Source organism: Dreissena polymorpha, chromosome 5 (assembly GCF_020536995.1).
Source record: "Dreissena polymorpha isolate Duluth1 chromosome 5, UMN_Dpol_1.0, whole genome shotgun sequence".
Lineage (NCBI taxonomy): Eukaryota > Metazoa > Mollusca > Bivalvia > Myida > Dreissenidae > Dreissena > Dreissena polymorpha.
In genome coordinates this window covers 79,290,620-79,310,129 of record NC_068359.1, presented here as the reverse complement: position 1 = coordinate 79,310,129, position 19,510 = coordinate 79,290,620, and the positions used below count along the sequence as shown (strand labels likewise).

The 19,510-nt window shown below is 34.6% G+C and overlaps 1 protein-coding gene across 11 annotated transcripts; it reads left to right on the top strand.

Moving 5' to 3' along the window:
* The first annotated feature begins 3,463 nt into the window (after nucleotides 1–3,463).
* Nucleotides 3,464–17,382, top strand: LOC127881852 (protein mono-ADP-ribosyltransferase PARP14-like). 11 transcript variants are annotated; one of them, XM_052430007.1, is made up of 9 exons: nucleotides 3,464–3,533; nucleotides 7,745–7,803; nucleotides 8,903–9,080; nucleotides 9,521–9,576; nucleotides 10,195–10,372; nucleotides 13,384–13,460; nucleotides 14,013–14,187; nucleotides 14,508–14,729; nucleotides 15,646–17,382. In XM_052430007.1, the coding sequence occupies exons 1-9, from the start codon at nucleotides 3,469–3,471 to the stop codon at nucleotides 16,070–16,072; spliced, it is 1,437 nt and encodes a 478-aa protein (XP_052285967.1). In that variant the 5' UTR covers nucleotides 3,464–3,468; the 3' UTR covers nucleotides 16,073–17,382. The 11 variants fall into 11 exon arrangements, with proteins under 11 accessions (XP_052285967.1, XP_052285966.1, XP_052285965.1 ...); XM_052430006.1 differs by having other exon boundaries at nucleotides 3,467–3,533; nucleotides 7,745–7,848; nucleotides 13,384–13,454; XM_052430005.1 differs by having other exon boundaries at nucleotides 3,467–3,533; nucleotides 7,745–7,848.
* Nucleotides 17,383–19,510: the final 2,128 nt, after the last annotated feature.

Sequence of the window (19,510 nt, the reverse complement as noted above, 5' to 3'; positions counted from 1 at the left end):
ACCAAATTATGCGACTATCGACTGTTAACTCATAGATATTGTGCGTATTTATTGACCTGGCGTGGCGTAATTAACCTCTGACTTATGCAAATAGTGGTTAACACAAAATACAACCAAACCAGGGTGATTATTATGCATTTTTAATCCCGTAATCGTTTGGTAACTGTTTGGTTACCGTTGGGAATTTCCTACACAGTAATGAGCTGGACCGTGATATTCCGCCCCGCATGGTCAATAAATTCTCACAATATGCTTGATAATTTTATTTTTAAAAAAAGGTAACCTTGAATCTTCTTCAAAAGGGTATATAATCTATTTCAATGCATTTAATACTCGAAACTTCTTTGTAAAATTTGTTTTTTTCAATTTTGATATTTTTATTTTTTTTTGTCCTCAATTAAAAAACGAGATTTTAAACATTTATTATGAATAAATCTGAAGGAAAAGCGGATCATGAGACAAGTGTTTTGATCAGCTGTTAAGAAAATTTGTACGTCGAAGTACAAATTGCACGAAGTACAATCGAAGTACAATTTTTGTACTTCGACATATATATTGTACGTCAAAGTACATTTCTCTTGTCACCAAGTACGTCTTGTTGACTTTCGACACAAATGATACGCCATACACATTTCGTAAGCGGTAATGCGGTCCTACCTATGCACGTCAAAATATAATCGAAATATGTAAACAAAGTGGTAGCCTGTTAGGAATGTTTGAATTAATGAAGAAAATCGTGTACTGATGTCAGTTTATTGAAGAAATGTACAAAAAATATGTTAAATAAGCAATAGCTGCACACAGATATGGGTTGATTCACAAATGAAAAGTATTTTTGATCTGTGTTCGGTGCAGGCTCTTTTTCCATGACTGTGAAAGTTAAACTTTCACGTGAAAAGGATGTCAATTTTTTTCTGCAGTATTTCATTCAACCATTGAATAAAATGAACTGTTCTGCATATAATTTGCCATTTTGATAGGTGTTTGTTAGGTGATCAACAGGAGATGACCAGGGTGCCATAGAAAAAGGATAAACATTTGAGATCAGGTCAGGGCTTCATTATAAAAGTGGTTAAATAGTATACATTTTATATCTGGCCAGTGCTCAAGAGAAAATGTGTTCATTTCAGAAAATTTTACCATTTCAAAATGTTTAAATACCGCTTGACTAAGGCTCTTAATTCATCTAGCATGAACACTTGTACTATATCTTTTTAACACTAAAAATAATATTTAATGTACAAATTTAATCTACCAATGTGTACAGATACTTCTTAACATATAGTTGACTGCATTGAATATAGGAACTAGCGAAAATATCTATAAGGAAAAAGATCGGGCTGAAATATTCATTGCATGAAGCTCTGACGCTGGAGCTATGTTTATATATCTTTAAACACACTGATTAATCAAAGACGACACTCTACCACTAGGCTTTTAGCAAGATTCTGATTTTTTTCGATCACTCGTCAGAGCAACCAAACCAAAAATTAAGTCAAATATTGCCGACTCGGTATTATTGAGTCAGTTCATGAGAGATAATGGTAGATGCAACATCTCTCACGCCCCCTAGCATCGCTTTATTCAAGTCTCAACAAGAAAGTGATATAGTCATTAATCCCGAAGGTCCAGAAAAAAAACTCTTGATTAATGTTCGAAATAAAATCATTTGATTAATGACAATACTATTATTTGAGCCAGGTCACAGGGAAAGGGCAGTCTAATCAGTATCCAATTAAACTATTTGTTATTGTCAGAAAACCGCTTTTAAGCAAACAGCTTTCAAGCGACTGCAGGCTGATCTGGATCCAAACTGGCCACAATCGCCTTAATGTCTCTTTTACTGTGACACAGTTCATTTGACTTAAAAATGATATTAAATACTAAAATAGAAAGAAGAAATAATACAAACCCGTAATATGAGTAAAGACTTTGTACTCAATGTTTTCAGGACAGCTTTGTGATCTGCAAATCCCATGTGATATGTTGATATCGGGTATCATAGTCATTCAATAAGTCGCAAAATGCTCGAATACAATTTACAAAACAAAATGTGACTTAAATTGATAACTAAAAATACCAGTTTTGCCGTGTCGAACTGTCAAGATCCAGAAAGTCCTGCATTCACATCGAATGTATCCTGCGAATTGAATCCATTGTTGACATTAGCGGAGATTTATTTAATAAATAACTCATACATCCTAAATGACAGTTTCTAAATAGCCAAACAAGCCGATGTATGCTGTAAGAAAGTTTTGACACGAGTGTGAAGATTCTCATATGGGCGTGGCCATTGTTGTATGACCTTGAGCGGTTCGTCTAAAATGCGTATATGACTCATATCCGAGGATATGCACGAAAAGTGCGAATATGAACGAATATAGGCACTATTTATGCGCTTTTTTTGCAGTTTTGTTATGAACAAATCACTGTTGAATTAAAAATTCACAATATGCGATAAATACGTTAAGACTGCCTCAAAATAGAGCAATTTAATAAAAGCTGTGGTCTGACTGGTTCTTAATATTCGCGGATATTAATTTGAAGTTACTGAAATTAAAATGCCAATGAAAAACGCTTTTAAATTCATTCCATCGTAACATTACACATTAGTGACGTGTATTTTTGTTACAGAACGATTTTCATATAACAAAAATATAGGAAAATACATTTTAAAAGCCATTTTCTGTTCATATCAGCACTTTTCAATCATATCAACCGATATGAGTCATATGGGCATTTTAGTCGTTCCCGATGTTGAGGCATGAACGACAATTCTGCTGGAGAATGTTACCAATGCTAATCAGCGAGATATGCCGATTAGAAAATCGACACTATCTCAATCGGACTGGCTCGGTCTTTTTCATAGCTGGCCATTGCGAAGAATTTGTCCATGGTATGATAACTTAGACGATGCTGAAGCAGCATCTTAAAAAAGCGCAAATGAAACCTATAAAATTAACACATGTGCAGCTTGATCAAAGTTGGATCATAAGTGTCATAGATTTCGCGAGCAAACAATGTGTGGTAAGTTTGTGGAGGGTCGTTTTTCAAGACAGCGAGTAGGACAAAAACGATAATGCGGGAAATATTTTCATCCCCATGCAATTCTATCAACATAAGAATTCGGACGGATTTACGAAGCGGTAACAATATGTTCCTCCTGTCGGGGATCATACAAGCAATACAACACACAAACACGCTTAAATTTAACCGATTATATTTATTTTGTCTTTAAAGTACCCAAACAGAAAATCATTGTTATAAATAATAAACCATTAATATGTTCAGGAGAACTGATATAAGAAAATCGTCGAAATAAATGTTTAATGCAATACGTTAATTGCGTTTCATATTCCTCTCAAAACTCAGTACTCCTTTTACATGTACATACAATGACATAGTTAGAATACCCATGCAACGAAAAACAAAAGATAGAACATTAGTTTGCTTCAACAAAAGCGATTCATGATTTTGGTATCGACGAAAGAACGAAATTTTGAATTCAACTGTCGTTATGACTTTCAGATAAGGTAACACTATATGAAAGATAAATGTAATGGTTAAATAATTGTTTTATGACAGTTTCCTCTGTCATATGCATATATCACGAAATTATCGATTAGACCATCTTAAAATTTTTTAAAGTATTAAACCATTAGGCTTATTAGCTAGGATCATTCAAGACTGATTATTGGAACATTCAGCAATATTTTCATAAATGTAGCGCGTACTTACAAAAAAAAACGATCGATCAAATAAGTTACAAATTACGTCCGGCAAGTATACTTCCGCTTTCGTTTTCTTATACGCCAGTTTGCCTCACGCTTTCAATCTTCTTGAAGATTTAGGTGAGTCGTAGTTATGATTAATTTAAACATAATTTTTTCATAAAGCGTATAAAACCGAAATGAATTCGTTTGTTTGGTATTTGTTTCATTAATATCAAATCCGGAGGTATGATTAAACCAAACTGACATTTCCAAATGAGTTAATAAAGTAGTGATATTGAATAATGTTGAGTATGACATAAAGAATCTATTACACAATTAAATATAATGTAATTCATGATACACATATAATCGCCGTGGGTGTAAATGTTTGCATTAAATTCTTAATAATTGATGATATTTAATCATGCTTTTGCATCATCATCATCATCATCATCATCATCATCATCATCATCATCATCATCATCATCATCATCATCATCATCATCATCATCATCATCATCATCATCATCATCATCATCATCATCATCATCATAATCATCGTCATCGTCACCGTCGTCGTCGTTGTCGTCCTCTTCGTCGTCATCATCATCATCATCATCATCATCATCATCATCATCATCATCATCATCATCATCATCATCATCATCATCATCATCATCATCATCATCAATACTTATCAATTTTAAAAAGACTTATCAAGATAATGACGTACTGCTATAGAATAAATCATAAGATAACATTCATCAATATCGTCAACATCATCATCAACACCAGAAGCCACATAAGCATATGGTTGTATGAACAATAACATTACACACATGCATAAAAACATTATCTTCGGTAAAATACAATACTTTCATCCTGATATGTTCTGAAAATTACTCGTATGTTTTGCGGTAAGTTGATTACTATATTCAACTATTTACGTTCTGGACCTCTGTTTTTGTTTTTACAATGAGAAGTATATTGGAATGCCTATAAGCCTATAAAAAATGCACACGATATATTGTCGCATTATGGCAGATTGAAGGAGAACAAATGCAGGTGGACCGAACAACTACAATTGTGTCATCGTCATAGTGATGTATATATTTGCTTCGTAAGTTACAGCTGGTAAGCGGCATATTCTATAATGCAAATGTATTTGTCCGAGGCTAATGGGACCCTCGTAAGTGTAACACTATATGGCTACATGTATGTGCTTGTACAGACATAAGCAATCAGTGTTTACACAATTATCACTTGTAAAGTTGATTTCAATACAATCCATGGCGTTCAATTCAGTAAATAGAGCACTGATATCAAATAAAATCCTTCTGATAACAATATTGAAACATTCTGCTTTGTTTATCTAGTTACTACGTCGGTGTAAAACGGAGATAATAATGAACTCAGCGATTTTAAATATGCTCCCGCTGAATAAATGCATATGTTTACATATCTATCACATACTCTGAACAACGAGTATCTTAGAATGCTATCTATCGAACTGGGTTGACAAATAATCAATGTGGTTGTGTAGAGTACCTTAAACAGCTAATTTCCAACACACACTTGTATTACTCATTTACATACTTTAAGGTTTATTTGGTTACGAAATCCATAATGCAATCATCAAGTGTGGTATAATACAGATAAGTGATTGTTGTGTTGATGTTAACAAGGAGTTTGACCGACATGTGTGTAGTTTGGTAAACTTGTTCAGCAGGACACGGTGTATTGTACAGATAATGCAATCGGTTAAAAAATCATTCTGAAATAACAATATCTTTTAAAATAAAATTTTAAAAAATCTCATTGTTATACAAACACTTTGCCTTACCAGGACAGACACAACGAATGTCACTATGGTCACTATGGTATGCCAACGTAACTATGTTTTCAGCTGTTGGCCACAAGGACGTCTAGTGTGACGTATGCGCTTAAAAACCAATCATAGGCGTTCGCTGGAAGTGTAACTACTGCCCTAACTATAACTCGTGTTATGCGTGCCACGATAAATAAAGGTGGAGGCACAATAGGTCGCATACTTTCGAGAAGTTTGATACACCTGTCAGTAATATGTAAGTGTGAGAGTTGGTATTCAGAACTCAGCGAAAAGTGGTGTTTCGGCTTTTCAACTTGAGGCAAAATTAATTTAAACATTTGGAAGTCAAGACATGTAGCACAAATGATTCATTACGATAAAAGTTTAAAATAAGGTTGTATTCTAAATAATAATACTTTAGTTGTACTTGAAGCGAAATGTCTAGTTCTTTAGAACCCCGTGTCTGTCTTGATGCAATAGCCTATGCAAAATGCCAAGAATGTGTTTACTTCAAGCATTAGTGGTAAAGTGAATAGTTTCTCCCAGCAATCAATAGGTCACGGTTTCGATAAAAGAACCGTTTCAAGATCCTCCCTTAAGACACGAAATGCAAGTAATAATTTTATCACAAACAACACTGAGAGTGTCTTAATTAGGTGTATGCTTTCAAAATAAATCGCGCTAAAAATGAATCTAAACGTATAATGTTTATATATCGGTGGGTTAAATAAGGGCTCTACAGTCCTACAGAACAGTTCCATGAATAGTATGGAATAATTCATGTAAGGTAAAATGTGTTTCTTATCTTTCATGCACCATGTCAAGCTATTTGTAAAGGATCAAACTAAATAATAGTATGATGTACGAATACCCTTTTAAGTGTGTGACTTAAAATAAGTACATATTTTATGTATTCATTGGTAATATATACATCATGATATCATGGTGGTATATCGCATGGTAAGACACAACTGGTCACGCTTTTGTTTATTCCAAAAAAAAAGAATGTTAATTTGTTGTTAAATAGCAAATTATACAGTTTCTTCTTAACATTTAAAGCAATGTCGATAAGCAATAAAACACAATTATAATGTCTAAACTGTGCCGTCTTTTTTGGCAATGCGAGATACACAATAAATATTTCCATGTACAGTCAATAATGCTGTTGATGACAGCAAAGTCCAGATGGCTATTTCTGGTCATGGTTTTAAGATGTTTTTACCATTGGTTTTCAATTGAAGAAGGACCTAGATGTTTAATACAAGCGAAACCCATATAATACCTCCAGCAAATAATCTTCCCTGCATGGATTTCATTAGTTTTCCATCAGTCATCTTCATCACTACAGAAGGGTTAAATAAAATTAACATTCATTTAACTTAGTATATGCTGATATTGGTTTCAGGTTTCATTGATTTAGTTTTAAGCACAATATTCAACATGTTTACATTTCGGTTCCTGTAAATTAGTCGCCATTTTAGTACTTTAAAATTACTTTTCCCAACTACATTTGTACATCTATTTGTGATGTATATAATTTCCATTCCAACAAAAGCAAACATGCATACTTTTTGCTGGTTACATTTCAGCAGTATGGTATGTTTAAATGTTTCATATTGATATAAAAATGCAATTAAATATATGATATAAAACAGTCAAAGGTTAATTTTAAAGTCAGGTTGTAAACATTAACTATTTTTTATATTTTGTAACAAGACTGATGTTTCCATGCTTACAGTAACTGCTTAAAACATAATACGACAATTTCAGCTCAGCACATTATAGTAGTATATACTAATGTGTATTACAAGTTGAATGTGTGTTTAATACTTTACATCATAAAATCGCTAAAGCTTGCATAGGTTATAAATAAAGCATTCAACCTTCCTTTGATTATACATCGGTTGACGAAACCTCCGAAAAAAACGATTATACTGATATGTACATTGTATTCATCCAATTTCGTTGAATGTTTATGTACAGCACTTGCTTATAATATTTTTGACAAATATTCAACTAAACTTTCAGCCAATCATGTATAAACTATGTCAACTACCGAATATTAGTTTAAACTGAGACGGCGCTCAAATAAAGAGGAATAAACAGGAACGTGTTACTATTAAATTATTGTAGAATAAGCATGCCACATTTAAGTAAAGTACACCTATCGAATGTGTTATTAATAACATATTTATATTGCCAGCTTCCGGACAATATTAACAAGTGCAGAGTCCCCAACCAGTGAGTCTGATATGGACGCAGGTAATGACTCTGACACTGACTCTGACAGTTTCGAGACGGACGCAGGTAAAACAATCACGGTATTCTGATAGTGTGGATGTTGAACAATACGTTGACTTACCACATACAAACCAAAATGTAACACGTCTACTAAACACCTTATTTAAACAGAGCTAAAAACCAGCAGTGAAGGCGCTAACGATAGAAGTTTCACCTGGATTGGTCTTCACTTTGGAAATACTTAGCTATCCGCTCACTCCAATCTGCGCTGGCCCATATAAAATATATAGAGGATATTTGTTGGATTCGGTGGAATATCGATTTTAATTCACAAATGATCAAAGAAAATTATATTTTATAAATTATATATGGCGCATCCACGAGTGAAATATATTGTTTCAATGATAACGCGCGAATTACAATCGATATTCCACCAAATTAAACAGTTTTGTTTTTATTTAATGCTTATTCTTATTTATTTTTGTTTTTTCGCTATAACGGACAAAATAATGCCACGTTTAGAGCCCCGAAATTTTATAAAATGTATTTTTAAGGGAAGCTTTTTCATATATTTTAATAAACAATCAATTCACAGTACTCGCCCTTGGTACCATTTAAGGGTCTTAATGGGGAAACCAAAGATGTATTATATAAGTTCAGGTCAAACAATGCAAATTATCGTTTATTTGAACTGTTATTTTTCACTGTTTGAAACGTTGAAATATCAGTTTTTATTCACTGATATTTCTCTATAGACCATCGGAAAGCATGTAATTTTTTTTAATACTTTTTTTATTTTCAAAATTTGATATAAATTACAAAATAAACAATCGTAGCATACAGTGCTTTAAGTGTCCGATACACTTCGTTAATGCTAAATTAAACTGATTATGTTCATTTAGTTGAAGACAAAACAATAACATAAACACACCAAAACGAGAACAAACTAACAAAATGAATATAAATACATTGTTTACAAAGTATTTATTGCATTTAAGTGATACAAATGAAATAATATTATATATAATTACATATATTAACATTTGTTTATTAATGCATTTATGTGGAAAATTTAATGTGCCTTATACCAGTTAAATCTCATAGTTACTCTGTTTCGCAGCTGATGTACACGATGGTGTTGGGTGTGACGTCTGCTGTGAGCGTCCTATCCGGGGTACCCGCTGGAAGTGCAGAGATTGCCCTAATTACGACATGTGTACATCGTGCTACAAGAATCTTAGAATGTTTCACGATATGAACCATTCATTCAAGAAAATCAACAGTCACTCATTTACAGGGTAATTATATGCCATGAAGCTTAACATTTTGAATTTTGTTTTGCAGTCTGATTTAAGATGTATTCTGTACATGCTGACTCAACAGACGTCATTGTGTCCACAGCCAGTTGTTATTTCTGCAATGCTTTTATGCTACCTGTATTGGCTGTGTTATACATGTCATCTAGAGATCATATTGCGTTAAAAGTTAACGGCATGGTCCCACTGAAAGCATGTGTTTGTTTTTAAATTTAACGAAAATTACTATTATACACTCATTTTATGGTTTTCAATTGTGTGTATATTTCAAAGACAAAATAAAAGCCAAGCGAACCAAAACAAATTATGTTATGGTGATGCAAAATAAAGTGTATACGCGAATTTCGTAAGGCCCAATTTTTATGCTTTTTGATTTATACAGCGTGATTTTATAGTTGTAATCATTATGTTTATATTTGCAGAGCCCTGCTTGTCAACAATAAACGATCCTCGAAAATGCATAAAGTGAATCGCGCAGGTATAACTATGATATTGTTAAAGTTTTTATTTCAGCTATGTTCATTTAATAAAAAGGATTAATGGTTTCGAATGAATAACAAAACATACTATAAAGTTTGACTATAAATTTTAAAATATAACAGCTGTGGCACAATACACGCTTAGAGAACAAAGAAGATGACTATGTTTCGGTTATGATAATTTAGAAGAGAACCATATTTTTCAAACAAATATTTAATAGACTATCCTATTTTGCATACATCAAATTAAAAAAGCGACAGATGAAATGATAAGTACACACACACAAATGGGATTTTATTTTGTAAAATTAAAAGACGACAATGTTTAAGGTACACAAAATTAAAAGAGGAGCGTATTTTATACGTTTAATTAACAAAGGCTGATAATATATACATACAAATAAAAGAGGACCATATTTTTGCTGTATATTTGAAAAGCAAGAAACAAGTGATACTGCGATAACCTTTGTCATGAAAGTTATTTTTTTTGTAGTGGAACATTGACATTAAATGTATTGAACACACTTGTGTTTGCATTCATAGTATAAACCGTTTGTATATTTTTTATTTATAATTCGGGTAACAATGTGAAACCGTTCTATATTTCTGTTATTCAGGAGTCGTTCACAAGAATGTGACGTGTGACGTCTGCACTATGAGCCCGATCGTGGGTACCCGTTTGAAATGCAGAGAGTGTGCTAACTATGACATGTGTTCCGCGTGCTTTGAGGATCACAGGATGGTGCACGACTTGTCGCATTCATTTAGACAGATTGAAACAACAGGATGTGTATTGTAGGTTCACTCTTCAATCTGTGTTAGATAAAATGTTCAGATAAACACTACACGTAAACAAAAATTAAGGAAAAAATACGCCACAGTTCTTATGGATTTCAATGTATAAGTGAAAAGTTGGACCGCCAATACCCCACACAGATACATACATTCATAATAGTCTGCTAGGAAGACCAATACCCCACACAGATACATACATTCATAATAGTCTGCTAGGAATACCAATACCCCACACAGATACATACATTCATAATAGTCTGCTAGGAATACCAATACCCCACACAGATACATACATTCATAATAGTCTGCTAGGAATACCAATACTCCACACAGATACATACATTCATAATAGTCTGCTAGGAATACCAATACCCCACACAGATACATACATTCATAATAGTCTGCTAGGAAGACCTTGGACCGCCAATACCCCACACAGATACATACATTCATAATAGTCTGCTAGGAAGACCTTGGACCGCCAATACCCCACACAGATACATACATACATAATAGTCTGCTAGGAAGACCTTGGACCGCCAATACCCCACACAGATACATACATTCATAATAGTCTGCTAGGAAGACCTTGGACCGCCAATACCCCACACAGATACATACATTCATAATAGTCTGCTAGGAAGACCTTGGACCGCCAATACCCCACACAGATACATACATTCATAATAGTCTGCTAGGAAGACCTTGGACCGCCAATACCCCACACAGATACATACATTCATAATAGTCTGCTAGGAATACCAATACCCCACACAGATACATACATACATAATAGTCTGCTAGGAAGACCTTGGACCGCCAATACCCCACACAGATACATACATTCATAATAGTCTGCTAGGAAGACCTTGGACCGCCAATACCCCACACAGATACATACATTCATAATAGTCTGCTAGGAAGACCTTGGACCGCCAATACCCCACACAGATACATACATTCATAATAGTCTGCTAGGAAGACCTTGGACCGCCAATACCCCACACAGATACATACATTCATAATAGTCTGCTAGGAATACCAATACCCCACACAGATACATACATTCATAATAGTCTGCTAGGAAGACCTTGGACCGCCAATACCCCACACAGATACATACATACATAATAGTCTGCTAGGAAGACCTTGGACCGCCAATACCCCACACAGATACATACATTCATAATAGTCTGCTAGGAAGACCTTGGACCGCCAATACCCCACACAGATACATACATTCATAATAGTCTGCTAGGAAGACCTTGGACCGCCAATACCCCACACAGATACATACATACATAATAGTCTGCTAGGAAGACCTTGGACCGCCAATACCCCACACAGATACATACATTCATAATAGTCTGCTAGGAAGACCTTGGACCGCCAATACCCCACACAGATACATACATACATAATAGTCTGCTAGGAAGACCTTGGACCGCCAATACCCCACACAGATACATACATTCATAATAGTCTGCTAGGAATACCAATACTCCACACAGATACATACATTCATAATAGTCTGCTAGGAAGACCAATACCCCACACAGATACATACATTCATAATAGTCTGCTAGGAATACCAATACCCCACACAGATACATACATTCACAATAGTCTGCTAGGAAGACCTTGGACCGCCAATACCCCACACAGATACATACATTCATAATAGTCTGCTAGGAAGACCTTGGACCGCCAATACCCCACACAGATACATACATTCATAATAGTCTGCTAGGAAGACCTTGGACCGCCAATACCCCACACAGATACATACATTCATAATAGTCTGCTAGGAAGACCTTGGACCGCCAATACCCCACACAGATACATACATTCATAATAGTCTGCTAGGAAGACCTTGGACCGCCAATACCCCACACAGATACATACATTCATAATAGTCTGCTAGGAAGACCTTGGACCGCCAATACCCCACACAGATACATACATTCATAATAGTCTGCTAGGAAGACCAATACCCCACACAGATACATACATTCATAATAGTCTGCTAGGAATACCAATACCCCACACAGATACATACATTCATAATAGTCTGCTAGGAATACCAATACCCCACACAGATACATACATTCATAATAGTCTGCTAGGAAGACCAATACCCCACACAGATACATACATTCATAATAGTCTGCTAGGAATACCAATACTCCACACAGATACATACATTCATAATAGTCTGCTAGGAATACCAATACCCCACACAGATACATACATTCATAATAGTCTGCTAGGAATACCAATACCCCACACAGATACATACATTCATAATAGTCTGCTAGGAATACCAATACCCCACACAGATACATACATTCATAATAGTCTGCTAGGAAGACCTTGGACCGCCAATACCCCACACAGATACATACATACATAATAGTCTGCTAGGAAGACCTTGGACCGCCAATACCCCACACAGATACATACATTCATAATAGTCTGCTAGGACGTGCACACTAATGTTATCAAGTTTAAATAAGATTTCAAGATCGCAAAATTTATAAATCAAATCAGTTACTAACTTTCCATCATTTAATTTGGAAATAAATGGCGTTTTGTTTCAAAAGTTTCATGTACTGAAGTGTCTTCATGTCTTGAATGTTTAACGAAATCAAACTCAAACTTAATCGACTTCACTGTTGTAAACAAATAGCAAACTACATCGTAAAATCATGCGTTTATTTCAAATGCATTTTTTTTTTTCATTAGGATCTTTTGGCACTCGACACTTCTAATTTAAATTAAGCAGCGTTCGGGAAAAATCGGAAAGTCCATATAAGCAAATTAGGGACGACTCTTTCCGCCTTTCAAGGAATTGGTTTTCGTTTACAAGAACTTTCAATTAATTTAAATATTCCAGTGGCAAGTGTCGTCACTTATTATCCTATTCGGACTTCACAAGCTAATCTGGGACGATACTTATCGCATATAGATAAAGCCCGATTAACTAAGAGCGTGGCCCATATTATTTCCAGACACCAGGCGGAAGCTACTAGAACAACAAGCTCTCAAGCGGTGCCGAAAAGAATCCATCAAACCAATGACGGTTCAGGTACATTTCAACCCTCTTTACTTACATATAATAGAGTAACGTATAAATATAAAATATAAATAATTGCTCCGACAGACGTATTTTATAGTCTAAACACTTTTAATAATGTTATGTTAACTGAAGGCGAATTACTATCGTAATGTGTACATAAATGCTATCTGGTCAAGTTAAGACAAAGACACGAACACGTACATGCGCAATATTTAAATAACTAGCTGTTCATCGAAATATAAACAGCTATAATGTAATACCCATTTCCATTGTAACCTGGTGAATATATATAACGTTACCTTTTAATAAGACTAGTATAGTTTCATAATTATTTTGTACGCATTTCTGCGCAAACTTTTTAACGCATGCCATGCAAAGTTTATTAGTCAACATCCTCATTGATAAACCTTTAAAAATGACGCCAGAATTGGATCAGGACAACTTTTAGTTCCTTTAGTGGTATTTCATAAATTTGTGTGCAATGTATCTATGCAAAAACATCAGCATAATTATGTAATGTTTGATTGGGTCCTGACCTAATAATGATTCTGTGTTTATCAGGTACGCCTCATGTAGGTGTAAGATGTGATGTCTGCAAAGTCTCTCCAATTCGGGGTACCCGCTGGAGGTGTAGTTCTTGTCCCGACTATGACATTTGTTCCACTTGCTATGAGGATAAAAGACGATTGCATGATAAGTCGCATTCGTTCTTTAAAAAAGAAAATTCAACCAAAAGGTAAGTTCATACGATGTCGTTTGGTTTTCTTTAAACAAATAACTAATCAAATCAAGCACATTTGTTTAGTGAACATTAACATATGTTTATAGTTTATTAAAAAAATGTTGAAACAGCTAATTAAGAGAAATTGCTGTGATCAACTTAATTAAAATAATAATTAACACTGAAATATTTACGCTATATACATCTATTGAAGATGTTTGCAAACACATAACTCTTCATAGGTGGAGTTGAACGATAAAAATCATGTAAAATTTAAAGCCACGAAATAGAATGATTATCGTTTTAAACAATTGGATTGGTGTGATTTGTCATAGAACTAAAGAACAAAAGGGAGAACATGAACTATCAAAAACGTCGTCTTGTTTGCCATCACATTGGATGACGATGAGGCCCGATCAACACGTTATTAAAGTTGATCTTTCAACTATGAGTGAGGAATTCAGAACTGTAATGGGCAAGTTCGTTCAAACGCTTAGAAAAAGAATCGTCAGAATACACAGGGTTCAAAGCAAAATTCTTTGGGAGTTTTACTGTTCGTAAGTATGAAAGCTAAAATGTGTTATAAATATACATGGTAATGTTTCTTTTGTAAACATTTTACTAATTGTGGTTTGTTTCTAGTTACACGAAAAATGTACAAGAACCCCATCGCGTATTAGATAAATTGTTATTGTTTTGGAATAGAAATAACTTTCTTTCATTTAATTGTTTTTCAATATACTCAATAGTTATTGTATGAAAAATTTTAAGATTTTTTTGTTTTGTTTTAATTTTTGTATTTTTATAACTTGAGTTTGTTTAACTTGTACATGTATTTTTATATCTATGTTTATAACCGAATATTTAATAAGTTGTGATAAAATAATCGCGTGTCCTCACCGCAAAACTTGTACCCATCTCATACCGTATGTAATTGGCATCAAATGAAGTCAAATATATTCGTACACAGTTTGTCAACATCAATCTAGAAGTTGTGATCCCAGTAGCATACATTTTACACTTTAATTGTGTCTTATATAAAAGCCTCGGTTTTGTTTATTTACGTTATTAAAGAGATAAATAACGAAAGGTGTTATTCGAAACCTCTGACACATCTTTGAAAAAACAACACTATGTAATAAGGAGAAAACGTAACGCTTACCGACTGTATCAACCAATGATAGTTGGATCAGAATGATAACAGTTGATAATGTATAAGATTTTAAGGCTGTTAAATGCGTCGTGTTTGTTTGTACCCGCAATTTCAAGCGCATTCCGGAGCAAGTTTATATAGCCTTTATATAAGTCTATAAAGTAGCAGTGTATTTTCGTATATATCCCAGATTCAAGTACGAAAAGGTGTTCGTAACATAAAACCAAATAAAAACAAATACGGTTATTATTATTTTAGGCAAGCTTATCGTCGATATATGAATTTGACGTCTAATACTCATCTATGCTAATATATTCCAGCAAACGCAAGCAGATGGAAGCCATAGATGGAAAAATCGGCGGTAACGAGATGAACCTTTTCCATGGAACAAAACCGGACATAATCCAAACTGTATGCGCTCACAATCTCGACATGCGCCTTGCCGGAACAAACGTCGGTGCGATATATGGCAATGGCGCCTATTTTGCTTCGACAGCAGATATGTCGGATCGGTATGCAACGGCTGATCCAAAAACGGGTCACAAGTTTATGTTGCAGTGTCGTGTACTGGTGGGACGCTGGACTAAAGGGCAGCAGGGTTTACGGAGGCCGCCTGAGATAGCCCGGACACCGGATGGTCAGGTCAGACTGTATGACAGCTGCGTGGACAACGTACGCAATCCGAGCATCTTCTGCATCTTCGACCACGTTCAGTACTATCCAGAGTATATCATTGAATACAAATAAATTACAAGAACTATTTACGAAGGAATATTAAGAGTTTGCACATTTCCTGAATGTATTACTGGATAATTCCCTGTGCTTATCGGACTGCAAATAATATATTTTTTTCTAATATCCTGTATTATTTAATTAGATAATACCTGATTGTATCCATTTGTATGCATTCAATTGCATGCAAACAGAAAACTAATATTTCCGGATTTATATCATTTAGTAATAATACAAGGATTATATGTTAAGATTTAGTGCATGATTCACTTGTATAATTTTTATTGTATCATACTTGTGGACGAAATATGTTTGTTTAATGGAATGAAAGATCGTCATAATTCGCGTATCAAACACTATTTTATATTATTGATGAATATGTTTTTAATGTAAACTATCTTGTTGACGGGTTTTTCTACTTAGTACTTAGAAGTAATTTAATATGATTATAATAACGGTGTTTATACGTTGTTCAATACATATATTTTATTTTCCGTTGCCATCTACCGGTAGCTAATATGTGAGTTATCCATTCTCATCGTGTCCTTAATAATCAATGTGTTGATTCTATTGTTATATCCTATACTGTTTCAAAGAGTGCATTTGTACATAGATAATGGTATGGTAATTTAATGAAGGTCCTATCATCTAGACATATACACGTCCTCATTATTTGCGCTGATTTTGTTATTTATGTGTTACACTTTTAATAAGTCTTTTGAATATATGTTGAGGTATACTCAAAACAGTAATCTTGGTGGCTTATTTCATAGTTTACTACCTAAGTTACATCCAAATCGATCACTAATCTGGACTGTGTTTTTTTCTGTTTTAAACAAATATGAGTTATTTGGGGAATTTATTACAGTGAAACAATGAATGAAGTTAAAATATCACTGATCGTTTGCTATCATTGAGGTCGACCTATATAAGTTACAGTGACACATTTACATGCCGTCATGAGTTTAACAAAAAGACATGCATACACAAGACAAATGTTCAATTAAGCACAAATGACGCAAGCATGGAACTTGTTGCAAAAAGAGGTTATTTAAATGACGTAATGATACACAAGTGTGATGCGTGAGATTTACTTCTTTTTGCAATTCATTAAATTGTAGCATACATTTATCATTATACAGCTACAATTATGTTGCGCTGTTTTGCAACCGGCCATTTATTTAATAAATGGTAAATAAATATCAACGCGTTCTCTTGAATAGACAATTGCATCGAAATGTGTATGTTTTTCATTTGTATTCACGCTGAACTTTTGAATTACATCCTGGATCAGTTTAAAAGGGTGAAATAAAGTGTTGAAATCCCTTGTGGTTTTGTATTGGAAGTTGTAGGGTGGAACCCCAACACATTAATGCTCGTTGATTTTATTTACTTTTCAGAGTCAACCGTGTGATACATGTAGGGTATCTGTATGCTTTGTACGCCGTGTAACCATATGCTTTGCATAAAGCGTTCAAGTATCTAAATGTTTCATTAATGTTTGCAGTGTGTTTGGTAAGTAGAATTGCTTGCTTATTTGAAACTTGCCAACAACTGGTATTAATGAATACGTTTTCTCCCGCGGGCGCAAGAAGAAATTCATTTCACTTAATAATTGTATAATAGAAGTTTGGCAACGTGTGCAGCACAAAAGAAACGAATGGACCGATAAAGTATGATATATCAAAATGCCATCTTTGTCACTATGTATGACTTGTTAAGAAATTACAATCGTAAGTGAATAGCCTGGTTTAAATAAGACATCTTATAATTAAAACAGTTATAATGTTGTGTTTCTTAATTGTAAACTGCACAAAATAAGACTGCAACCTTTATACTAGTTATACTTGTGATTTCGTTATTAAATAACACACAATGTTAAATTTAGTATTTCGTTTATTTATTGAATCATATTTCATTACGATAAGCACACTTCATCCGATAAATTGTTGCACATGAACAAATGTTGAATACTGCAAATACGCGCAGTATAGTGGCATCATTATGTTCAGGATGTCATTGAATTGTTGTTTCAAGTCGTTTTTTGTTGTTGAGTTAAATGTCCAGATACATTACCTTGCTCGGAACGAGATCCTAAACAAAATCTCAAGACTCGCGGTTTAGGTTTTCCAATCCATGATGAATACACTTATATTTATAAACAACAACCAGATATTATCTATGAACATATTCAATCGGATACGAAGCACACACTTGGAGACTTTTCTAACGCAGCACTTTTCAAACTTTAATATCTCTGTTATAAATAAAGATTTTGATTAAAACATTTTAATGTGATGATTTGACTACATTCTGAGCAAGCTCGAGAAAAAATCATTCATCCGTGACGATTAGACGCTTTAGCACGTGGGGTTTATATAGTTTCGTCTTTTTGCACGTGGAAATGATGAAACTCATATAATTATAAATTTATTTCGATTTCATCATATAAGGTGGGTTCTTACAACAGGAAAATATAAAATTAATTTCAAAAACGTATGGCTCATATGAATATTAAGAAGCGAATCCGCGCATTTTGAAAAAGTGCATGCTACCGACCCCACGTGATAAAGCGTCCAATCGTAACGGATGACTGATTGTATCGTTCTTGGGCCGAATGTAGTCAAATGATCACGTATACAATTTTGAATGAAAATCTGTACCTATAACAGAGCTCGTGTGTCTAGAAAAGTATCCAATACACTTGAAGTTTACCTGAAATATGCCAAAATGCGCGGTTCGCTCTTAAATATTGATATGTTTCTCCAAATGTAATGTTGACTGTGTCAAAAAAGGCGAATTATTTAGTTTAAACCTATTTAATTTAGCTCAATTGCATCGAAAGCCTAAGGCTTAATAAACGCTCTCGAGTCCGTTTCCTGGGCCTAGAATCAGTACTTGGTGTCTTTGGGGGAGATCTACAGAACGCTCTCACGGTGGGGATCGAACCCGTGACCTCCGGGTCGCTAGGCGGACACCATATCCATTTCACCACGGCGACCTTCGAATTATTTAACCATGTTTATTATTGCTTGTTAGCATGTATGCCTTTTTCCGTCGTGAAAATAGTACTATAAATACAAGGTACATACTACGACATATGTCGACGATGTCGCAATGAAAAACAATAGTTTACGATTTCAAGTATAACAATAGCATGCTTCCTTAGTGTGAACATATACATATATGTGTGTAGCATATCAACATAACAGAACGGGACAGGTCAGGACAAGACAGTAACGGACAGGACAGGACCGGAAAATACAGGACTGGACTGGACAAGACTAAACATGACAGGTTAGGACAAGACAGGGCTGGACTGGACGGGACCGGACGGGTCGGAACGGGACAGGATAGGGCAAAACCGAACATGACAGGACAAGACTGGACTGGACAGGACATGGCAGGATATGTCAGGACAGGTCAGGAGAGGATAGGAGAAGACAGGACAGA